The sequence below is a fragment of the Aquila chrysaetos genome, chromosome 15 (genome assembly GCF_900496995.4).
Source record: "Aquila chrysaetos chrysaetos chromosome 15, bAquChr1.4, whole genome shotgun sequence".
NCBI classification, from domain to species: Eukaryota; Metazoa; Chordata; class Aves; order Accipitriformes; family Accipitridae; genus Aquila; species Aquila chrysaetos.
In genome coordinates, this window is record NC_044018.1 from 13,815,466 (window position 1) to 13,841,666 (window position 26,201).

A 26,201-nucleotide genomic window follows, 5' to 3' on the forward strand; every position below is an offset into this window, starting at 1 on the left:
ATGGTAAAACACCCTTTGTATCTACCTTGTTAACACTGGCAAATTTTCTTAGCTCTTACAATAATGTCCACCCATTTTGCTTTTCTCATTAAAAATGTCCAGTAGACCATTACTGTGGTTTGCAGCAATGGCATGAAAAAACAGGAGTCAACCCTACATCTTTCACTGTGTGTTTTTAACATGGGGGGGGAAGTATGTAAGCTGTAAAACTTTCTGCTACCTAATTCTTATCAAGCTTTCTGTGGCTTTACAACAAGATATTTTATTGCATGATGTAAACATTAATTTGACTTTTTTAGGAAAAATGCTATAGCACTTTACTTTTCCTCTATCTGTGGTAATTCAGCCTCTTTTCTATTCAATGTGTCATACAGATTCAAGCTTTGTTTTCTATTTCTTGTGTATTTCAACTTGAAAGTTAAAATTGTTTGTATGTCTTTGTCCAGTATTCCAGTAACTAAAATACCTGATGTTGAAAGTATATAATGCTGTGGGTTTAGACAGAAGAGACCCCCACCCATTAGAAAGTATATTGCAAGCATCCTTACAACTGTACTTGAAGTTATAAACTAACAAATGATACATGAGTTCTTAAAATAATATTTCAGACTTTGTTTTGGACTTAGAGATGTAGCTGTGTCTTTCCTGACTTAAAACCATAACGGTTTGCTGCAAGTACTGTCTACATAAAGAGTATTTCCATCTTTATCCTTTTCCAACATACTCTTGGTTTAGGCTCCATTCTGAAGTCCTAAATTCCATTCTGACAGACTGGAATGACCCTTTCATGCTAGATGGAGGGGTAGGGGAAAACTTCATTCAGTGTATGTATGATTTCACTTAAAAATTCAAACTCTGAGAAGTATAATGGGGGAAAAAACCCGCAGACTTCTTTGTTTCAGTTTAATGGCTAGATACATCTAGTTGTAGGGGTCTTTCAAAATAGTAACCTGCTGTTTTGTATAACTTGTGCTTTAAATAGGTTGATACAATAGTTGTAGACCTCCTAGTGTGTTTCTGCTTACGATTATGGCCTTAGGGATATATTTTAAACAGTGATCTAAACCTGACAAAACTAACCTTAAGTTAATTTTCAGCATTTGGAATTTTCAGTTGATCTTGTAAAATGATCCCCAGACATCTCTCAATGTAGAATTGAAAAACAGAGATTATAAGGTGGCAGTCTACAAAGATCATAAATATTATTAGGCAAAAGAAGTTTCATATGGTTTAAAAGGTGCCAGATTCAACATCAGTAAAAGGAAGGACAACAGAAGAAAGTAATGCAATAGTGATCTGTTTTTAAATAAATGACTAATTAGAAATAAAGTTGTTTCCCATAAAATACTTCATTTTGTTTTATGCTGTGCTGTAGAGCAGTGGAGCCACCTGACCTCTAGGCACTGCTGTAATACATATAGTAGTGTACAGATGATGAATGATTAAATATTGAGTAATCTTTTTCAGCTGCCAGTTGAAGCCAGGATAGAAGTGACTAAGAAGGCTATTAAGGCAGTCAAACATATTTCTGAGAAATCAAGAAAAAAACCTTCTGAGAATGACATGGATGATGCTGAAAGTCCATCTGTTACTTATGAAGAAACTCTGAATCACTTGCAGCAATCTCTTGCTCATCTGGAAACACTCACTCATAGTTTTATCACTTACCTGAAAAACAGTGAACAGGTAATGATTACTGATCAGGTGCTTGTTTTGAGTGTTACCATGACTAGCAGTGATGGACTTCAATCTTATGTCATATTTTATTAATGTTTTGTACCTTTGTTTTCGTTGACCTCGTTTTTGAAAATTCACGTCCATCAATCTTTTCTTTGTCATAGTATATGTTAAATCTTGGTAGAAAGGAAGACTATGAATGATACAGCCCTGTAAATAAAGAGTACACTGATCCATGTTTAAAAATTATCTGTTCACAGGATACACTGCAGAAGTATGGTTATTTATATGATTTGTCAAGGTCAGAGAAAGAAAAAATCCATGACCAAGCAGTAGCTATGTGTATAGATGGTCAACCCCTGGACATGATACAACAATTGTTACAAGTGGCTGTTGGAGATCTAGGTCTTTCTACCAATGATATTGTCCAATGTGCTATTAAAAAAATTGTACGTGTGTTAAGGTAAGTACACTGCCACAATTAAGCCCAAAAATATCTCTTCTGGGTTTTTTGGTTTTGGGGTTGGGGGTTTTTTTTTCGGTTGGTTGGATTTGTTTGTTTTTGTTGTGAGTTCTTGTTTGCTTTGAATATCTGGATTTTGCAGAAAATTGGGCAATAACAGGAAATGACTTCTTAGATCATTTATGCTCCTGAATACCTATAATTTCACATTCACATAAGATAGCTATATTTTTCTGAGTTTGGGAAGCCTGGGCAATCTGAACAGAGCAAGCCACAGAACTCATCCTATTGACTGGAGAGTGCTTTTCAGTTAAAAACATTGGCTTTACAATATTGTTCCGTTATGTGTGTGTGCACTTGTGAATTTTGGTAAATTTACAATTGCACATAATTCTTCCGTCTTAAACAGTCAAAAGGCATGTTTGTTGGAAACGGCGGGTACCTCATGCAGGTGTTTGGGCAGTAGAGTCCTGGCAATGGCTGTTGCCACAACAGCTAGTCCTACAGGAAGAAGTACAATTTCCATCTTTAGAATAACTTGCTGGGGTATTTCTGGGAGCTGTTTTTTGGGTTGGTTTGTTTGTTTGTTTTTCATTTGCACGGTTTTGAAAAATGTGTTTATCTGTCATTAAAATATAGGCTATACGTTTTTCTTCTTTGTTCTCGTAAAGAATGCTCCTTAGAGTTTTTGCTGTTTTCTTCCATTGTGTCATACCCTACCTCCAAATTAAACAGCAAGTGTGAGTGATTTATGCTTCCTACAGCACTTAAAAGCAACAATGATACCCTGAAAAAGCCCTGACCTGATAACTTCTTGGAGAGAAACAGGTTTCTAATGTGAGGAAGGGGATTGTTTTGCTCAACTTCTTCAGTGTTGTCATTGTTACTTTCTTGCTGTTAAGAGTGCCATCATAGTATGAGCTATCCCACACACTGTACCAAAGCAAGGCTTCATCTCCATCTTTTTCTGGGATTCACAGCCCCAAACTTCAGCAACTGTCTTTTCCATGGCGTGACACAACCCAAATAACCAACCTTTTCATGCAACCCCATCAAACTGGGTCCTCTTTTATTTTAAAATTATGGAGAAATAGGCTAGGAGAATAGAAAATGCAAAATAACTAGCTTCCACACAGTTTATACTTAGACTTCCTTGAATAATTCTGTTGAGATCTAGGCAAGACCTGGGTGATACAAAGGAACATGAAATACAGTTGATGCTGACCATCTTAATCTTGTTAACAGCGAGTTTAAAGTTTGCATTAACTTCAATACAATGATCTTTTGGTTTAATATATTCTGTATTGTCTTGCTTCCAAATTACAGTTCTAACACTTGTGAGAAACAGTCTGAAACTACTGTAGTCATGGTGCATTTTTTCAGTACTAGTCATGTCTTGAGCAAGGGAGTAGAGAAGAGTCCTGCATTGAAGTCTTGCCTGTTTGGTCAGCTGCAGCCTCTGTAGTTCATGTCTTATAGCCCAGAAAGGGACGTGGCTTTTCTTCACAAGTTCGAGACTGAAACTATTTTAGTTTGTCTGGCATTTGGGATAACGTAGTCATCTCTGGGAATATAGAACTCTTAAAAATACCTGCTTATGGACATGTTTACAGACATGGTGAGGATGTGGACACAGGTGAGGGAAAGCGAAGCACACTGTTCGAAAAGCCTTTCAGCGAAGTAAGGTGCTTTTCCTTGATTTTGTTTGATGCTCAGTTCTAGCTCAGCTTGCTGTGCATAACACCTTCTGTTAAGATTTGGTAAGGGATTTGACCACTTCTGTAGCTGTAGCGATTATAAAATTCCTTTGGCATGTAACGTGAGACTTCAGCATGTCCTTTAAGGTTCAACCTTTTTCCTGCCGCAACGAAACTGAAGATACTTACTAGGGTGGTGAATTGATAGGGGATGTGGTTTGGGGGCTCCAGTGATAATCCGTGAGGCAAGTGTACATTGAAAATGATTTGTTAGGCCTGAATGAGTCAGTAAAGATGCCATTGTTCTTTAACAAGGTTTAGGATATCTGGAAGTCCACAAATTTTTGTAGCCAGATAAGAGCAACCTGTCCTCTTTCTTACCAAGGAATTAGCAGTGTTCTGACCCTGCCTTAGTGTGATGGAATCTGCACTGTCTTGATGTTTTCTGTCAGAACAACTTAACCAAAGAGCACACTCAGTCCCCATTGCTGTTGGCCTAGAGCTGAGATGTGAAATTCTCAAGACACCAAGCAAAGAATGAGGTTCTGGGATTTTACATCTACATCTCTGTCAGTATTTGTGTTCCCAGGATGAAGAGAGCCTGAGATTTATTTTTTTTTTTTTTGCCATCACTGTTGACAGAATATCAATGAGCTCTTAAGAATCCTTCTGTCCGTTGATGCTCTTTCTCTTTCAAAGCAGCATAAAAGTATTCACTTCTTTTCTGCAGTCAGGTGAAATTAATTCATCAGGGATTTTTGTTTCATTTGAGGAAGCTCTCTTGGATTTAATGTTGCTGAGTGCTATTTGTTGCCTCTTCCTGGCTGGGTCTTTGATATACCAAATGAAAGACCACTGTATCTGTAACCTAGTGGTTTCAGTACAAATACTTCCCTCTTTTTTTTTTTTGGGGGGTGGGGGGCACCAGATACTTCTCATTTACCTATTCATACAAAACTCTTCCAAAGTATTTCTGTTCCAAAGAGATACATGCAACAAGTACAAAAGAGTATTCCATTGTTAGATGGCTGCTAGACACTGTCTAGTATTTCTAAGACCGGTTTAGGTAGAAAAAACTGTGAGAATTTATCTTATTCTTCTGCATGCAGAAAAATTATGTGGGCAGGATGATCTGAATGCCCATAACAGAAATAGAGAAACAAGTCTAGCATGGAAAATAATCTATGGCTCTACCTTTTCTTCAGCATGTATGTGGTGTATATTACAGCAGATTGAAGTGCCACAGATGAGAAGAAGGCAGCCTGTCAAAGTGTCTGCAGTCCTCTTTGGCAGCAAATTGATTTCTCCTGTCACTCAGTTTAAGAGTGTTCATAGCATCCTCAATGATGGTAGAGCTTTTGCGCAGCAACATAAGATATTGTATTTCTTGTCTGGGTTTGTCCATTTGATGAAGAATAATTTGGCTTTAGATAATCACTGTCCTGCTGTTTCTGACTAGAATATAGCAGTGTGATGCTGGGATATAAAGCTCACAAAGTCCAGTTATTTCAACTATAATGAGTCTCATTAACATGCAGAGTATGAGAAACCTATCAAAATTCTCCTTTCTACTGTGCCTTCTTATCAGCATTTTTCTTTGAACTGAATTATTTGTTCTTTATATGCATTGCAAGGCTGGAATGTCTGCAAGTTGATTTAAAGTTCCAGGGCGGAGACCATGACCAGTAACTCCTAAGCAGCCCTTTCCAGTAAAGAAGGGAATGCCTCTTTCCGGTAGAGGAGACTGTAGTGGCAAGGATGGCAGAGTTAGTTGGAGGGTTCAGATGATAAACTCCTTTGGTGTGTGATGTGACCTACTGTGATCAGTAGAAATCTTTCCACCCCCCACCCCGCCCCTTTGCGGGGAGGGGGAAGATAATTTCATATCATTCATGACGAATGAACAGATAGTGACCTATGGAAAGTTTGACTACTACAATGATAAAGAGCATGAAGTAAAAATCTAGCATAAAATAAAATAGAGAATACTTAAAATAATATTCTCTCTATTATGAAATTCAGTATGAGGATCATATTATAAAGTAGCATCACTCTAAATATAGGGAGCAGTTAAAAAAAAGGTTGTTGCTTGGCATCTCTTAAGCCTGCTGGTATTAATGTTGTTGCTGTGAATAAAATTGGATGCCTCTCTATCCTACGCTCAGATGTTAGCTTTCAAGCTAGATCATAACACAAGTTAAAATATATTAACCACATTTTGTGCAATACTTGCGTTTCAGGGTTAATGGGCAAAAACTACAATTAAAGAAGTAGTCTTGCCTCTGTACCTGGAATGACAAACTACTATTCAATAAATGCAGCATTTCAAGGGAAAGCTCTTCGGGTTTATTTATTGGAGCTTTGATACGTTATACAATGTGGTTATTTTATACAATAATTTTGAAAGAGATCATGTTGGAAAATTCCGTCTTTGACAATTAACCTTCAAAGTAGCAGTTGTAAGGTTATAAACACTGAACTTGGTTTTTCGGTAGCTACGGTGACAGGGAATGTAATTGAAGTATTGTAACCATAAGTGAAACAGGCCTGTATGGATGTGAAAAATTAGGGTGGTGTCGGTGATTTGCCTGAAAGTTAAGCATCAATCCACCACTTCTGTGACTGAAAACACGCATCCTTCTTTCAGTTTTGTAACTACACCCCCCCTTCAAACACAGTAAAATATCTTTTGTTATTAGTATTTTACTGACTATCGCAGAAGAACCTTCTAGAAAGTATTGCCTTTATGAAAGATTAATTAAGTTACTTTTTGGCTTCATTTTTCAATAGTATACAGTATCACAGGCTTAAAAACTCTGACACCTTCTCAGAAACAGACTTCTTGTTAAATATAACATATAGTTATTTACCTGATATTAGGTACTTACATTGTAATTTCAAGAGCAGTATTGTCCAGTTCTGTTAACCAGTTCTGTTAACTACTTTTATCTCCCTTGACTCTCTAGTTCTGGCACACAAAATTCAAAGTAGAAACTCTTGCATTGGTATGTATAAAATCTCTCCAGCAGAGCATATCTGCATACTTTATACGACATATGTGTTGGGCACTTCCTTGTTTGCCTGTGGAAACAGCTGCTATAAATAAGTCAGTCACCTAGTCAGTAGAAATCATGAACTTCTGAAAAAAACCCGGAAGATTTTGGTAATGATGGTAGTCTGATGACACTTATCCAGGATTCAATTTAATCCATTACCTAAGATCACTCACATGATACACTGGAGACTTTCCATGATGCATGACTGGAGGCATGTTCATGGTTGGTTAGCCAGGGAAGACAGTTTGCCTATTAAAGACTTTATGGCCTCCTTCATTTGCAGCTCCTAAATTTCTTATCTTACGTGTCAAGATGGATGTAGCATTTTATGAAATTTTGGAAGTATTCAGCAGGCAATAAGCAGGAAAGGTTTGGTGAAACTCTGAGTTCTTGTTTAATGGCCAGTGTTTCATGAAGAAGGTAAAACCAGCTTTATTAGACTGAGTAGCTAACTTAGAAGGAAAAAACCCCAAGATTTTTTACTATCTCATTTCACTTGAGCAGGGGTCCTACAGAGTAATTTTCTGATTTTGTACTTTTGTAACTTGGATATCATAATTTCATGTTATTTCTGATGGAAACAATAGTTTGGCATTATGACTTTTTTCACCAGCTTTGAATTATCACACCAACAATATATTTTCTTATTTTCCTGATATTTAGAGGAACTACAAACAGAAAGAGGAAAATAAGGCTGGAGAAATAAGACAATATCAAGTATTTTCAATGAATGTTGTAATTAGGTTAAAAGATTTAGATGAAGCTAATTTATTCTCCTTTCAAGTATTCTTTGTACTTTATTGTGTTTGAGGAACTTGATTAAAAATGCATCGCTTTTTCTGAAGCTGAACTGAAATCAAAATAAGCCTTTATCAGTGTAATTATACTAGGCTTATACCTAGGAGTTTTGAGGTGAACATTGAATCCATTCTGTTATTTAAAACATGCATAAAATAGTATATAATCTGTGTGGAAGACTAATCCATCATTAATTATATTTGTTTCTGTTAGTAGCTGCTTATTTTTAATCATTAATCATTAAGAAAAGAACAAGGCAACAGTCTGTGGAAACTTGACACGATTATTTGTCTCATTGTCTCTTTGTAGTTTCTCTAACATTAGGCAGTAAAGGCAATATTAAGCTTAAAAAAATGCTAGTTTTCAATCTTTCTAGATTTCTTTTTAAAATGCTTTCTTATTCTTGATAACTCTAACTTATTGCTTAGATTCACTTTTTTTCGCCTTTCTTCCTGCTTAGTAGGATAGTACCTGTCAGCGTATGACAAACTTGAAGCTTTCTGTAAATGTTCATACATCTGTTGTACTTGAGAACTGGCTTCACTGATGTATTGTCTGAAACCGTGGTTTTCTGTTTTCAGAAATATCCATTAACTTCTGCGTATATGGGTTTTTTGACCCGAGGTTTTTTTGAGGTGCTTAGAGCCTGGTTGTGATACGAGCTAACGGCTTTCACTTCTAATTAGAGAGATGAAGGGTTTTTAAAGAGCAAATGCTAGGGCTGTTCAGAACCAATCTCCAAAATTGAGGGTACCCAAAATATAAGGTTTGCTGGTCAGCTTCCTTTGATATGGAAGATAATTTAGGGTAAGTAGAGCTGTAAGATCTGCATTTCTGTAGTCCATAGACTCATAGAACAGTTTGGGTTGGAAGGGGCCTTTAAAGTTCATCTAGTCCAACCCCCCTGCAGTGAGCAGGGACATCTTCAACGAGACCAGGTTGCTCAGAGCCCCGTCCAACCTGACCTTGAATGTTTCCAGGGATGGGGCATCGACCGCCTCTCTGGGCAACCTGTGCCAGTGTTTCGCCACCCTCATTGTAAAAAATTTCTTCCTTACATCTAGTCTAAATCTACCCTCTTTTAGTGTAAAACCATTGCCCCTTGTCCTATTGCAACAGGCCTGCTAAAAAGTTTGTCCCCATCTTTCATATAGGCCCCCTTTAAGTATTGAAAGGCTGCAAATGTCCTATTCTTTTCTATTTCAATCATGATTCTCTTCTTAGTTTGCAAGCTTTACAAGTATTCTAGTTTTCTTTAGATGTGCCATGTTAGTGCCCTTTGTTGATGTCGTTTTATTACAAACTTAATTGAAAAAAACATGAAAAGCATAATAATATAGGAAAATTTAAATCTGGCCTGTAAACAGAACATTAATGAAGTGGTTTGTGTCTGTCTCCACTCTGGGAACACATCTTAAATTTTCTTAGCTTTTTTATTTTAAAACAAATTTGAAACCGTCTCCTAATGCATGTAGCTGCTTGCTTAAAATGATTACTTTAATACTGCTGTTCTTTTTACCATTTCCACATTTCTACAGTACTGGTGTGATCTAAATTTTTTTTTTTTGAGACTGAAATTTTTTCATGCATTTTTTGGTGAAAATAGATTTTTATCTTTTGGACACACATTATGTCTCTTCAGGAGTCTAAAATCCTGGATATTTCTGTACTATAAATTATAATTTGATTGTTTCCAAATACTCTGAAGATGTTTAGGAAAATATCTAGATTTAAACTTCACTCTTTTTAAAGTTTATTTAGCTGCCATATGATAGTATTGGTATTAAGAATAGCATTTTTATCATAGTCATATGTAATAGTATTTTTTGAGAAAAAGGCTGATGTTACGAGCTTTCTACTCCTACTTTAAACTTATGAGTGCAGTATAGTAATATAAAATAAATCTACTAAGGTTTCATCATGCAACAAATTATCTTGCATCTGTTCTGAATGGAGTCACATGTTGGTTTTAAATCTCGTGTTGTTCACTGAAGTGCTGGTCACCTGTTAAGATAAAAATAAAAATAGAAAACTTGAAAAATCTGAATGCAGGAAGGCAGTAAAGGTTATAAAAATTCAGGTCTCTATGCCATATAGTATAATCATTTTTAAGCAATATATTTATCTTACTGAAGTAATAAATGACAAAATTTATATTTATTAAATTTATTAAAATTTAGAACTCTTGAAAAAAAAAAGTGTAATATTGCAGTTATTTTTACACATTACTATCAGCCATACAGTGTATTTTGGCTTTCCACAGAACAGTCAGGGTAGTCTGGACATGTATTCATTCTTATTAAGAGACCATATAGGAAGAGGCTGATATTTTTCATAGCAGAAGAGCTTTGATATGCTGATGAACTGTAGAGAAAATACACTTTATCTCTGGGTTTTTGAGTCATCTTTAGTAAGCTAACCTTGGAAGTACTTGCCTGCCTTTCTCTTTCTTTAATGCAGCATTGACAAACTCTAAGATAGGCAAAACTGTTGTTTTTCTAGTTCATGCGGGCATCATTGCCACTGCAGTGGTGCCCATGAAGAGAAACTGTGTGCTTTATTGGAGTACCAGTGCAAAATCCCTCCCTCTTGCAGCACTAATTCACATCTTAGGTTTGTTTTGCTGAAAATGTTAGCAGAAAATGTCGCTTTCATTGCATTATGAGTGAAGATTTTTTTCCTACCAGAGTGATTTTGTTTCCAGTATTTCCTACCTTTTGACCTGCAGAAGAACACTGTATTGTAACTGGAATGTCTGATGAGCAGTGTGATTCACGTTTTTCTATTCCTACACATGCATAGTAGCTTGATCCTTCCCTTTCCCACATGCCTTTTTGACCACATATTCCCTATTTTTAATTCTGTTGGTTCTGGTAATCATGAACCTAGTTGATCCAACTGAAAATTAACCACAGCAGGGTAGGGGGGAAGAAATTTGTGGAATCAGCAGATAGGATTCTATTGACTCAGGTTACAGTGAAGTTGGTTTAAACCAATAGTGATACTGCAAGATGATATTTCAAAAGAAAAGATGGTGACATTTATGTGTAACCTTTAATCTGTTTAGTTGATATTGGTAAGATCTTTAAAGTAATGAGATTACATGTGTATATTTTGCTGACCTAATCTGTGTTAGAAGTGCTAAATTTTAACTGTTCTTTTTCTTTCAAGTTTCACATAGGTATTTCAGTATTACTCTTTTCTTGTTGCTCCTTGCATTACTTTCACATAAAAATAAAGGTACTAGTTAAGCAGGGAAAGTGGAAAATTGCTATAATTATTGAACAATTAATGTAAATCCTACAGGTGGATAGAATTAGATACGATATTAAGGACCATTTTAATGTTAATTTTATGTCTTCCCCTAACAGTGGAAATGGTGGCTCATCTACATCAGTGAAAGATCCACTTGGAATCCTAGAAGGCATCATTTCTGCAGTGCATGCAAGTGTTGAGAAAGGGTAAGAACTTCCTGTATGGATTCTTTGGTTAAGACTTTGAAAGATACTTCTCATGAAAGCATTGAAGGTACAACACTGAATATGGATGATTTTTCTTCATGGATATATATAATGGGCTTGCACTTAATTTTATAAGACTTTATTCTCAAACAGGCTATCATTTATCAGGTTCAAAATCCAAGCCCTGACAGAAGCCTTTACTTAGTCATTTGGAAGAAAGCAAGTCACTGAACCTAAAATTTAGATAACTGTGTATTATGGTGATTTGAGAAAATGTTTTTTCTGTTGTGACTACTGCAGATTGTATATCTACCAGGAGTACTTCACTGCTTTTGTTTCAGTTTAGTAGATAAATTGCAAATAACGACGACTTGCTTTCAGATATCTGAATTCAGATATCTAAATTTGTCAATATTTTAGGGTATAGTGCAGAAACAGTTTCACAAATGCTGTATGATGCTTCACCACATTTTTTCCTCCTCTTTTGGGGATGCCCTTATTTCAGGTCACATAATGGTCTGTATGTCTCGCTGACATTTTCCACTGCAATTCCAGTAAAGACAAGGAAGAAGAAAAAAATCAGTTTTGTTTCCAGACATACAAACTAAGAACTTATGTATGATAATAATAATAAAACCCCATACTCTGTGGTAGCCACACAAAAACAATTACACTATTGTCTGGAGGCTTCTCCACTGACATTAAATTAGTTAAATATTGGATACTGAAGTAAACTGAATTGATGTCAAAATCTATAGTAAATCTCACTTGCAATATTCTAAGGTAGAATGGGAGAGTCGGTACTATTTTATTGAGATGCACTTGCTAGAGTCTTTTATTTGTATACTTCATCAACATTTAACTGCTGAAACAATAAGCTGGAGTGGAAGTCATTGTGATTACAAGAGATTGTTTACATTCATTTAAATACTTGTTCTTATTTATCGCCTTAAACCTCAGCTATTCAATTTACAAAATATAAATCTTTCCCTCAGGAAAACATATATAAACATCAAGTGCGAGCTCTACAAAACTCTTGAAATATTCCAGCAGGTCCTCTTAATTCCCAAACTTTTAATTTACAGTTTGAATGCCACCTGTTCAGCAGAGGCATGTCTAATTTAGTTGAAGTTCTGAGCTAACAGCATCATTCAGACAATATAAAGTCTTAAGTAAAATTGAAATCCTTGTAATATGGAAACCTAAGCTGTCAATGTTTATTATTTCAGAGCTGCAAGACAGGTTAAATTGGTGTTTTCTGTCTGATATTACTTTCCCGTCTGTCTTATTAAGACAAATAAGGGAACATTAGTTATAAATCACACTCCACCTGGAACCACTTTCTGATTTTTTTTTTTTTTTTTAAGAAAAAAATTAGCTTTAGTTTAAAATAGCACTAAAGCATAGCAGAATAGCATTTACTGATTTGTTACATGCTAGTTTATAACCTCTAGGGGACATAATAGATTATTCTGTCTGCAACTGCTAGATGGTTGGTGAGTTCATGGTAATCTGTGTATTGTACATGCTTTCACACAGTTAGAGTGTATTCAATACAATACACTTTTTGAATCAAATTATTTAATTAAGAGTTTTTCTAATTACCCAAGTCAGGAAAACCCCCAAAATTAGTTTTTTTTAACATCTCTTTTTTCTTTCTAGGGATTATGAGCATTCTGCAATCATTATCATACTAGAACATAGAATAATCAAGCTGGCTAGAGATGGTACAGAAAAAAATAAGAAATGGCTAGAGCTACAATCAGGAGAAACTAATTTGTGTATGTGGAGTGTAAAGAAGGGACTTGCAAGGAAAGAAAGAGAATATAGAGCAACATGAATAAGCATCAGATACAAAAATGTCATACTTAAAATGCAAGCAGTCAAGCTAGTTTTCCATGAAGTCAGATGGTGTGGAAGTACAGGCATCAGTCAGGACCAGGCACCATAAAAAGGCTTGGATTTTCAGGTGCTGAAATCCAGCACCATTATGATACAGTTGGCAGTCAAAGGAGTATGTAGGAGAATATGTAACTGTACAGATGGATTTCTATGATGTTACATGGTTATCTGAAGCTCAAAAAAAGTTCTTACACCCTTTAGCTTTAGGCACTTGATTTATGAGATCTAGTTTCCCTGCAGTCTCACAGAAGTGAGCTCTTCCATTTCCAGTCTTAGGTATTTGTTATGTGTTGAATGTACTTGTTAACAGTTTTGAAAATACATGTAGTACTTTCATTAGAATTACCAAAGACTGTTTAACACAGTATTGTTTAATTACAGGGAGAAAGTAGTTTCTTCAGATGACCTTCTGGAGTGGTTGAGACCTTTCTGTGGTGATGACTCTTTAGCAGTGAAACCTCGCATCAGAGTATTGCAAATTCTGGAGCAAGCCTTCCATCTCAGTGACGAAGACAGCAAGCTACTTGTGTACTTCAGGACACAAGCTGTTCTTAGAGCTTGCTGGCCTGAAACAAAGGTATTAATATTGATTGCTATAAATGGTAGCATAAGACTGTTTTTATGCAAGGATTATATGATGAAATGCTGGTTTGCAATACATGGTTGCGATGCATGCTGTTGGTATGGGAACTAATCCTACCTTCCTTTTGAATCAGGTTTCTAATACATTATGATTCTTTGAAAAACAGTGTTAGGTAAAGTTAACAGACTCAGCTTTTGTTTGCAATCAGGAGTACATAATACCGAACTTGATTAAACACTAATGATTTTCCTCCATGTCAAGCACTGACTTTGAAGTTTCTCTATATTCTTTCTTTTCTGACCACTTTTTCTGTCAATTTTACCTTCCCTCTTTATCTTCTACTTGGTGTGACATTATAGTCAGAATTAGAATGAGAATTACTTGCCACTGTCTCTTCTTTTCTGGGGTCTTTAAGTATTATTCCATGAACGTGTAGTAGGAGCATCAAGGACATTCTCAAATGGAAAGACTTGGTTGATAAGGAAATGCATTCAGTCATAGTTAGTCTGCTCTTGTCTCTTAAGAGGTAGCACCTAACAACTGAAAGTAGTTGCTTGAAAACAGTTCATGCCTTTAACTGCCCAAGTGATAGTTTTAAGTCTTTTTCAGTGTAAAGTCAGGGAAAAAAATAAGGTAGAATCACTGGTGAAAGAAGTTACTCTTAGCTATTTATTTGTTTCCAACTAAGAGAGACAGAGCACTTGTAGTTCAAGTTTTCAAGTCTAAAACAGATTAACTTTCCTTCTGAATTAAAGGGTGACAAAATGCCTAGCTTTAATTTCTTAAGTGTATGTAGAAGTTGATCTAAGACTACTAAGGATCACCTACTGAGTGTTCTCAGGAGTGAAAACACTTGAGTGTATCAAGTAGCATATTAACTCCAGATATACAAAAAGGCTCTTGCTGGTTATTCATTAATATTTTAACTGCTTTATTTCATGACTCATTTTGGTGAAGTGTTTAACATCAACATACGTATTTTTAGTGTTTCTGCATTTCCAAGTACAATGAAAATATACGAAAGGCTTAACAGGAAGAAGTAGTCTTGTCTTTGAAGCTTGTGCCATTTTGAAATTGTATGAGTATCACTTGCTGCATGTAGACTTGTTCAGAAGCAGAGCTACTTTTTGTCCATTTTCTAAATGCCTCCCCCCCATGCTAAGACCTATGGAACTAAAACAGAATATTTCCAATAGTTCCTCAAAAAATCTGTGCACAAAACCATTTTATATTCATATAAAACAAAAGCAATATCTCAGTTTTGACTCACTGTGCTAAGATCATCCGAGGGTATAATCCTAATAAAAATCTTAAAAGAAGAAGAAAATGCTTATCTCTTGCTTTCTTTAGAAATTACTTTTTCTCTTGCATTCGCAGTAATACCAGCACTTAACTCCTCAACTGCTCTTCAGGTCTCTGTCTATGATTGGATTCTTCATCTTCAGTTCAATCCTTTGTCAATATTTGTGTTGCCTGTGAACAGCTTTCCAATCCAAAAGCATTTCAAGTCTAAAAGATTCAACTGGAGTATGTTTTAAGGAAAAAGTCACAGGTAGATAATGGCTTTCAGCCATGTCTGTAGAAGACAGAAGAAGAACCTGTATTTGACAGAAACCTTGTGAGACTCATTACATTTGTTTGAGAAATATGTAAGATAAGATCACTTTTGTTTTCTCCCATAATCTGGTAAGTCAAAATGTATATAGCTTTACAACCTGAAACTCACATCCATTTGCTTTTGTCTCGTGATGTTTTAGGAATTAATTGAATGCATCGCATATGCTGCTGGCTCACATGTAGCTCGCTGCCCACCAAGTCCCCCAGGGCCCTCCCCAGGCTGGCTGGCCCCAGCTGTGCTCTCCCAGGTGCAGCATGGCTGTGAAGCCTCGTGTGGCTCTTGTTGGCCCAATCTTCCAGCCTGTTTAGGTCTCTCCATATAATCAGTTAATAAATTCTGTTTCCTGAAGTGGTGGATTTTTAGAATACTCCTAGTTTCAAGCAGGAAAACGTACCGGGTTTTTGTGAGGGAAGAAGTTTGTACTGATTATAAGCAGCAGCCCATTTGCTTGTAACACAGAGTTGCCGATCACTTCAGTGCTCTACTCTTTTGCTGATGGGTAAGCAAGTAGTGCAAGAAGCCATGTAGTAAAAAGTTTAAGTACTGTGCTAGATAAGCTCAAACCTTTCCAAGATAATTGTATAAAAATGTATGTATAATACTGTAATTTAAAATTCTCTGTATATAGTATTTATTATTTAGCTAAGTTCAGAAATAGTTTTCATGCTTAGCAATAGTGAAAGCTGTGCTTATATGTACATAAAAATCATTGTTTTTTCACCCCAATTCCTGCTACAGAGTGCAATTATAAGAGTCCTGTTGGAACATACTTAAAAATTATTCTGATTTTCATGTCAGTTCAAGCTAAATGTGATAGAGAACCCTTTGTTTTCATTGAATATTTTGTGCTAGGTAACTAATGTGTGATTTAGACAGAAGAGTCATATTGGTTTGTCCATTGGGTCCCAGTCATTGAAATTCAGAGTTCTTCACAAGTGTCCAAGAAAACAAATGAGTGATCCACTACTTAGACTATTTTTTTTCCTTTTTTTTCCTCTTCTAGTCAGCTGATGTCAAATGCTAGTCTACAAGTTGATATTAGAAAAATCAAGCGATGACCTTATTTGATTATTGTTTGCTTATTTTGTGAATTAACGAACAGAGAAAATAGCATAATAAAACAGCATATTGAAAACTGTGTACATTTCACAATCCTTCATGGTATTTTAGTGAAACAAGAACACTGCAGCATTCAGTAGTTACATGACTGCTGAAAAGCGAAGAGAGAGATTTGTACATGAGCTTTTGGCAAAGCATTAATTAAGTAAGTTTCTTGTGCAAGTTAGTGCTTTGGGTGCAAAGACCTTCAAAAGCAACCCTGTTCTACAGAAGGGGATGTTGAAGCACAGTTCAAAAGTTTGATCAGGTTGCTCTGTAGTCCTGGGTGAAGCAGGGTCAAAAAGTAGACGTGAGGAATTATATCTTTCAAACATGTGCACAGACTGCTATGTCAGTCTGTCTGCCTTGTCTGTAGGTGTCAATTTCTCCAGCATCACTACACCTTTATTAATTTGGTCATCCTTTCTCATCCAGAAAAGTAGTAAAAAAAGAAAATCACATTTAAAAAAGGGGGGGGGGGGTGCATTGAATGCTATTTTTAGATTGTAGAGGAATGCATTTAAAGGTTGTTGTTTTGTTTTGTTTTTTTAATGAACTTTAAATTGCAAATATTTAAAAAATGTATTCATTATCTTACTTCCAGATTGTTTACTTGCTTGACATTTCTTACACACTTTTAGGGGATCCCTCTTTCCCTTTACCATTCCTTGGTACAAAAAGGGACAGCAGATATTGTAAAGGTTGAACGTGGATTTCTATTGAGTGAAGATAAGTTTAATGATATTGCAGTGTTCAATTACCAGAAAATGTGTGAAAGCCACCCTCAGTGTGTCTACTAATCCTCTTAGTCAGACTTTGCATACATCAAGGAGGGACTTAATATTTAATTATGCTCTAGGTGCTGTAAGTAGTGGTCCCACAAATCAATGTGCTGCTGGGAAACAGGCCAGCTCTTACAAAATTAAAAATGTACTTTATGGAAGCAGCTACCTATCAAACAGTCAGAAACACAGCAATTTCCAGTTCTCTAATGATTAGTTAACAAAATTAAAAATTCAGGGGTCCTCATTTTTCAAAGGCTTTGAGAGTCTTTAATTCACATTCCAGTAGCATCCCACGCTACCGGAGGGAGGAGGCATGCGTTGTTTTAATCCCCTTGATGAATTTTATCTGAGCTCTTCAGGTTCTGTAATTTTCTAGTTAACTGGTGCATGAAAAATATGGGTCAAAATACTGACTTTTTTATATATTAAAAAAATGAGGGGGTGGGGGGGGGAGAAAAACATGGTTTCGAATGTTCATATCAAATTTAACTTTGTCCATCTAAGATAGGAAATCCATTTGTTTTCACATAGTATATAAAAATACAGTCTGTAATGTGATCCACTACTTAGACTATTTTAACACTGCACTGTCTTACATATGTGAGGTATCAGCTAACAGGTTATGTGTATGTACGTAATTGTTCAGTTCAGTGACCAGTTACAAGGCATAAGTTACAGTAATAAGAGCTAGGGTTTTGGCCCAGGAGGCTACAGCAGCACTAACAAAGCTTCTGTAGGTAAACAAAGGGTTAGTTTAAGATAAGAAGTTAATAATTGTGAAGCTTCTATAAGACACACCTTGTCTTAAAAGGATTTTAATTATTGCACAAATGCAAAATGTAATTACTACTTGCATGCCACTTAAATGCAGATAGCTTTGTCATTTAGAGAAGGTAATCTCATTTTGCCTTTCCCCTTATATTGTTATATTATGGTTTTTTCATGATCTTGGGATATACAGAGCTGTGGAGGGCTAAGCATTTTTGAAAATTGGAAGGCATATCTAATATGAATTTAAGATTGTAATTTTAGGTACCTTTCTTATTTTATCTGGTTTTCTTTTTTCCCTAAAGTTTAGCTTTGAAAAACTGCCAGATTAATTTGTATTTGTATTGTGTACATCCCACGCACATTTGCCCTTCCTTCGTATAGGCAATTTATGCTTGGCATATGCAAGTTTTATGTGTCTCAGCAACCTTAGTAATGTCTACATTAAAATAATGACTTTCTGAGAACTTGGGTATGGCTGTGAAGCCTCCATTGCTCTTTTTTTTTCTTCTTTCTCCAGTATATGAAAAGTGTGTATCTGTTTACATGATGTTTCTTCATATGACTTCATAAAGAAAGGTCTGAAAGGGAGTAAGTCAATGTCCAGTGATTTTCAACTTTTTCCCATTGCCTCTACTTGTGTCAGAGATTTAAACATAAGGATTTGGAAAGCACGGTGAGATTTAAGAATTCCCCAGGCATTGTACTGAAGTCATTTATCAGGTAACAATGCCCTGTATTTAGCTTGATTTGGCAAAATACAAGTGAAGGAGCTGTATCTGTTTAATCCTCAGCCACCATTTATTTGTGAAAATTGCTTAATTAGAAGAAAGATTTATGGTCCTATCAACTTTGAGTAAATTTGTTACGATGGTGTTTATAATTCTAGAGACATTGTTTCTCTGCTGGTAATGCATAAAAATCAAGTTTAAAAAATTTAATTTAAGTTTTAATTAATATTTTAAAACACTAATTTCCGTTCTTTGAAGATGCAATTTATCCATATGCGAACATGTGAAATGTATTTTTTCTGGGAACATAAATTGTAGCGTGTATGATTAATTAAAAACTTCAAGATGCAAATGAAATATTTTCCATTAACTACACAAGTAAAACAGATAAGACAAAGTGGAGAGAAAAGCAGTATAGCTTGAGTGAACATGACGGTTTTGAATGTGAGCCCTGGGTACTACAGTATTCTGTGGCTAGCAGCAATTGCTTCAGAGGAAGATAAGAGTCCTGTGGAGTGGATTCATGGGGATAATTCATTTTCTGTAATAGGTCTTTTGTAAAGAAGGTGTAAGTGGAGAATAGTTTAAACATTGTATATTCTCCTTTTATGTCAATTTCAGAAATATTAAGAGCTCATTAGTTATGTATTCAGAGTTCTATTATTATGTTGCAAAGAAATTGGTGGATGAACTGTGGTTCAACCTTGGGTGTCTCTTGCTAAATTCTTGGTATTGGTACACCACACAGCATTGAGTGCAAAACATGCTGACACTTTGGTGAAGGATTTTTTTTTCTACGTGACCTGGTATGTGTGGTGGTTCTATTTTTATAGGATAGCAAAATCCAGAAAGTCAAGTTCCTGCTCTGTTTTTTGTACTTCATCACTTTTTTCCTTATTCTGTTGTTTACTCAATCTACATAAACAATTCCAGTCATGTTACCTCATGCACAGTGTTTTCTATGTCCGTAACTATTCTCCCCTCTATCTGAGAGCCCACTGTGATACGCAGTATGCCTCCTGAAAGGAGGTAATTGGAGAAGTGAATGTGATGTCCTTGTGGAAACTAACAGCTCATGCTTATGCATCCCAATGCCTTGATTGCTCTCTGACTTCAGCTGTACATTAACCAGAGGTCTCTGAATTTCATTCAGTGAGGCTGAATGAGGCCAATTTAGCATGTTTTAAAATGTGATGGCTTTACCATGGTTGTTTTATTTACCATCATATGGTCATTTACTTACCCTAGATCTTTTTAAGTCAATTGGAGGTTTCTTTCTACAGCGTCCTTGACAAACATAAGCTAGCTTGTTTGTAGGCAATATTATCTGTTCAATGCTTGCAGTCCTCCAAAAGCATCATTTAATGTCTATAAGCAAAGAAGCAGTCATAAAATCATGAGAAATTCTACTTCTTACCTTTACCATTTGATCATAAACTGGTTTTTTGTTTGTGTTTTTTGGTTTTGTTCTTGTTAGCAGATCAAGTTCTTCAGTGGTTTCTAGTCAGGGATGGTGTTAAAAGCCTTTTGAAAATATAACTAAATTGTAAAACTGTTTTTCTTTAGGCATTATTTTGTTATTATCTTAAGTGAGTGTTTTGCATTAATAACTGATGTTCAGTTGATGCCATGCATTTTTTCAGTCTTGCCTTATTCCATCAACCATCTTGCTAGCTGACACTTACTATTTAGAGGTCTGTAAATTCTATCATCTGAGGAGCCCCTCTCAGGTATTCTTAAAATAGGTTCTTCATAGTAAGTTCTGATAGTTCATGTTGGTTGAGAGAGTGAGGGGTTTTTTCCATATTGTTGCTATTATTACATAGGGACTCAGCTATGATGACTGTGACTGCTAGGACTTTCACTGCATCAAATCAAAAAGAAAACCACCAGCTGCAGTGCTTATGTAATGCCATTCAGTATGACAGTTGCATGATGCTGCCCTACCTTCTGATTATTTTCATGGCTATAACAGAGCTACTCATTTATTTCAATTTTTAATAGCTTAAAGTATTTTGTGATATCCATTCGCTTGGTACCTTAGGTGCTGCTGGACTAGGTCATAAATATGGAAAAGCAATAGAGGAATTTTGCATTAAAAATTTAAGTCTTTCTTTTATTGTTTTTTTACTGACAATAGTAGTACTGAAATACGTCATGGTTTAACCCCAGCCAGCAACTAAACACTACACAGTTGCTCACTGACTTCCCCCCTAGCCAGTGGGATGGGGGAGAGAATTGGAAGGAAAAAGGTAAAACTCGTGGGTTGAGATAAGAACAGTTTAATAGAACAGAAAGGAAGAAAATAATAATGGTAATAATAACAATAATAAAATGACAATACTAATAAAAGGATTGGAATATACAAAACAAGTGATGCACAATGCAATTGCTCACAACTTGCCAACCGATGCCCAGTTAGTTCCCGAGCAGCAATCCCCCCAGTCCCACTCCCCCCAGTTTATATACTGGACGTGACGTCACATGGTATGGAATACCCCTTTGGCCAGTTTGGGTCAGCTGCCCTGGCTGTGTCCCCTCCCAACTTCTTGTGCCCCTCCAGCTTTATCACTGGCTGGGCATGAGGAGCTGAAAATTCCTGGACTTTAGACTAAACACTACTTAGCAACAACTGAAAACATCAGTGTGTTATCAACATTCTTCTCATACTGAACCCAAAACATAACACTATACTAGCTACTAGGACAAAAATTAACCCAGCTGAAACCAGGACAAATATTACTTAACATTGTAGTCAACATAACAACCTGTTGTTCCTAAAAGAAGGTATCTTAGTTTATTGTGGGTTGTTCTTTTTAAAAAAACATCTTTTACTTTGTCGGATTAGCCTATCTGCAGGATGACATTTTGGAGGGATTAATTTTGACAAGTTTTCATTTACATGAAAACAGCTTTTAAAATAATTTTTCCTCTATTAGCAAGAATTGCAGACTTTGGTTATCAAGACAGGAGTTGTACATACAGTTGAATACTGGGAGCTTGTGCATGCGGTCCTTCTTGATGGTAGTAGTGATGATCAGAAAAGGTAAATTGAAAAGCCAGTTGCACAATGTATGGGGGGAAATGGCTGATGCTAACTTAACTGTTTAAAGTTAAAAGCAATATTTAAGGATTAAGATCTTATCATTTCCAGGCTGCATGTTCCAACACCCTTTCTCTTCTTTCTATATAGATTATGAAATATGAAATAGTGATTAGTAACTGGCACATACAAGTGAAATGATTTACATGTTTTTAAGTATCTTGTGTTGCACAGAGGTTAATTTTAGCCATGATTTACATAGATTCAAATTTTTACCTATTAACAGACACCTAGTCAATATACCTTTTAAATTACATGTATGTTAATCCTCTCAGTTTTTGCTAGCTAGATATATAAATCTTTCAAATGCATAATTTTTTCTTTATTTGCCCTTATCTCTCTATCAATATCTATGTACAGTCTTCAGAGCTTTTCTCTGTGCTGAAATGTATTTGCAGATTAGGACATAGTCTCCTGCAGAATACAAATGAATGGATTTTATTTTCTGCACGAGTTATGCATCTTTATGCATTAGGCAATGCATTTGTGTTTACTGAATCTGTATGCGTTTTTTAGTGTTAGTGAGCTGCATATCAAGCAGATAAGGAATTCAACAATATATAAATCAGTTCAGAATAAAAAAGTTCTTGGGTATGTCTACAAGACAGGCAACTCAACATGTGGCTGAGCCTTTGTTTAGTTCATCACCAGTAGGCTTCTGACTGATTTGTTTTTAAACTTGAATCCCTTAACTTTGCTTACCCTGTTCACTGACTTCACTTTGAGCAGGATTTGACCTGTGACATTATATGCATCCCTTTAGTATCTGTGCGCAGCAGGCTTTCATATGTGGTCAGCACTCATAATAATTTTTAATATATGAAGTCCAGCTTTGGGGAAAGTGCAAGAAAGCCTCCTTTGGGGTAGAAGGTATGGGTTGTGAACACTGAGTTGTCATGCAAAACTCTTGACTTCAGTTTTAATTTTGTGTTGATTGCTCTAAGATTGTTGTTTTGATAGCAGGCACTTCCTTGTGGTCTGTCAGGCAGTGGCTGTTTTTCCAAAGTCTAGGTCGTAGCAGCCCATGTTCTCCTTGTGGGTTCAGGACTTGGAATATGCTCCACCAGGAACTCCTGTCTCCTTGTTGGTCTTAAACTCAAGTGGAGGGGAGATGTGAGGTAGGCCTTTGCATCACTGTCTCAGGTTATATCCCCCCTAGTAACGGAAATCAACGGTACTTTGGATGTGGTGGGTTTTTAAATTTTTGGGGTTTGGTTTGTTGTTGGTTTTTTAAGTGGATATCCCTTAATAAAGCTGTTGCTTTTTATTAACTGGGATAAATCCATACGCATAGCTTCAAGATGCTTTTTTTCAAGCAAGAGAATTTAATCTGGTGCACTGGTCCAGGCTACAAACCAGATCATATTTTTCCTACGGTGTTTCTTCATAAAACAGAACTAAATTCCATCATTATACAGGGGTATTTGTGAGCCCAGTAGAACAGCTTTTAAAAACTTACCATTTCTCAGCTGTGACTTACTACCATGTAATACATTTCCATTTACCAAGATCCAAAATGGATTGAAAGTAGGATTATCCACATGTGAACTTGGGCAGATGGAGAAAGTAAGATGAAAAAGTCTCATTTAAAGCTGACAGGTTCCTCTGCCATGAGGGGAATATATTTGAAATATGTTTCTGAGAAGGTAAAACTCATCTGTGCTAAAAGAAAGATGGACTTCTCAAATCACTCATATTGGCATACAAAAATTTTTTTATGGAACTTAGTGCACAGGAAATCTTTGAACTTGCCAGGTTTACAATTTAGTTGTATGTGTTCTTTAAATTGCACTTTTCTTATCCAACAGTGGTGTGAGTAAACTAACACTTCTATAATCTAAACCACAACTTCCCATGGGTTTTCTCAAAAGTAAAAGTTTTTATCAGCTTTCCAAAAATGGGAAGTAAGTGCAGTAGTAAGACTGAATGCTCAGTAAGGAAGCAGATTATGTCAGTGCCTCGTAGTAGTCATTTGGCAGCATTCCTTTTTCTAGGAAAACTTTTTAATTTAATTCTAAAACATTGTGAATACTTAAAGTATATAAAACCTGGTGCTGTATAAATGTGTTCTTTAAACTATATGTCTTCATTGAATTGCCTTTAACTCAGTACATGGCAATATGTTGCTAGGACATAGAGTAAAAGGTATTATTTCATATTATTGTTTAAACTTCAAAATTCTGATAAATGCTGGGGAAGGAACTTTAAGGAGATACTAAGTTTGAGGTAAAGTCTGTAAAATATGTCTTTGAGAAGCAACTTTTGCTTGACCTCATTGACTCCTGTTCAGCTACCTTCTGAGAGTACACATTTCACATAAGGAAAATGGTAAGCTTGCTTGAGTCCCTGTGTTCCCTCAATTCCACTTGGAAACTGCATATAACAAAATATTGTGGGCCCAGTGTGTTTTCGTAATGTAACTTTTAATTAGCGTGTGAGTACATAAAAATGTCAATCAATGCTGGTTCACATCAAGGTCCAATTCAGCCCGGTATTCTGTCTCCAGCAGCGGCCAAAAAACCAGACATGGAAGGAAGAGTATGAAAAGGAAAAGTATATATCAAACTTACTCCAATGTTGCCCTTGTCTGTGGGTAGTCAGAGTGGGTTAATTAGGAATAAGAACTGGAAACAACTCGATGTAGACAAGCTGTAAATTGAGGTGTTACTGTGGCAAGATTAAGTAAGTGGAATCTTGATAAAATCCCATAAGGAAGACTTACCTTTTAATCGATAGGTTGGAATAATGTACCAGAAAGATATTAAACTTGTTTACAACTTAAACTTGTTTACTTAAGTCAAAAGACTAAGTCTATTAGGAAGCATTCTAGCTCAAACAGAAGTTACGATTTTAGTGCAAAAATTATTGGATAAAATTATGCACAGAGATATGTAGATTATCAGAATAGATTGCAATAATGGCTTCCTCCAGCACTAAAATCTCTTAAACGTTGGAGAATGAGACTATAAATACAGTGAGGGAGAAACAGTAAGGAGAAAGAGTGGTAGTTCCCCACTTTTCCTCCTTCTTGGGATCCCTGACTTCCAGCGTGTCTCACAAAACAGGATGGTTCACTGGTTCTTCACCTCTTCTGTCTGGCTATATGTGAGGTCTCCTCCTAACCTGCCTTTAAGCAGGTAACTCACACTGTCCATGCCCAAGCTTGCAGCTTTGCTCCCATGATTACTCTTGACTTCTTTTCTTCGAGTGTGCTCTTGCCTGTACGCTGGTAGACGGGTGGCTGAATGACACGGTGGTTCGTTCCTCCAAGCCTGTTAGTTCTTTCCCCAGCCTGACCCTGTTGTGTCTTGGAGGATTTCCCTCTCAATCATGGTGCTGTAGTGTGTTGGGGAGTACAGCATTTGTGGTTTTGCCTTCAAAAAGGGGTTACTGTTGCTCTGGGATGTGAAGGTGTTGCAATATGTGCTTGTGGTTTTGCTTTGTTTCACAAGTATTTAATGTGTCTAACGTCAAGGTTGATAGGATGTCTAGCATCTTGAAACGGTTTGAAGAGAATGAAATAAATAACAGCCTTTAAAAACTCCTTATCTTACCTTTGCAGGGTCAGTAGCTATACAATTTCAGGAACAGTTGTACACTTTTGTAGTTTGTTTTTACTGGTGATTTTTCACATTTGTGTTTATATTGTGAGTAATGAACTTAGAAATATCTGTTTAACTTAGTTTGTAATTTTATATGTCCTTTTTAACAAGCTGTTTACTTTGCAGCCTTGTACTGGAAGTAGATTTCAGTAACTTTACGTTTGTGCAGACTTTTCAGTAGCTGCACAGACACGAGCAGAATAGGGAATGAGGGACTACAGGTTGACCCACAAAATGGAAGGATTAATTTCTTCAGTGACCAACCCTGACTGGCCTGTTTGTGTAGGAAGGGCAGTTTTTCTTTGCTGATTTACCTAATTAGATTGTAAACTCCTTAAGGCAGGATTGTTGTATTTTTGTGCCGTTCACGGCATACCATGATGGCAATTACAGAGATTCTATCAAATTGTTATCAGTCCTTTCAGTCATTGTTTATAAACCACGTTAAGCCCTGTCTAATGAGTGGAAGCACGCTTTAGCATCAATATTCACTATCTCGAATCTGAAAAAAATCTTTCATGTCAGATTTGCCTATTATTTTAAAATGCAGCATAGATGAATTCTGTACCACTAGAGCTTGGCTGGGGGGCGGGTAAATAAAAACATAGTGCATTTTGCAAGGAGTCGTGACAAATTGAAAACGTCTCATAGCAATAAGGGACTACTCAAATGCCTGCTTAGTGTTTTTATTTTCAATGCCTTATTAATTCAAATTTATGCTGCAGTGATGAACATGAACATATTTTGAAATATTTACATTTACAATCTGGTGGATGTAATAAAATGAATTTTATAATCATGTAAATCAGTAGGGTTTTGGTTGTAGCTTTTGGAAACCACAAATGTCTCTGCCTTTAAT

The 26,201-nt window shown here is 36.1% G+C and overlaps 1 protein-coding gene across 2 annotated transcripts in view; it reads left to right on the top strand.

The window, feature by feature from the left end:
* Window positions 1-26,201, top strand: part of NBAS (NBAS subunit of NRZ tethering complex) — a 191,676-nt gene that overhangs the window by 132,912 nt on the left and 32,563 nt on the right. For both annotated transcript variants that reach the window (XM_030037298.2, XM_030037299.2), the window contains 4 exons: window positions 1,468-1,686; window positions 1,938-2,140; window positions 11,063-11,152; window positions 13,436-13,631. In XM_030037298.2, coding sequence (XP_029893158.1) covers window positions 1,468-1,686; window positions 1,938-2,140; window positions 11,063-11,152; window positions 13,436-13,631 — 708 coding nt within the window. The remainder of the gene's footprint in view (window positions 1-1,467; window positions 1,687-1,937; window positions 2,141-11,062; window positions 11,153-13,435; window positions 13,632-26,201) is intronic.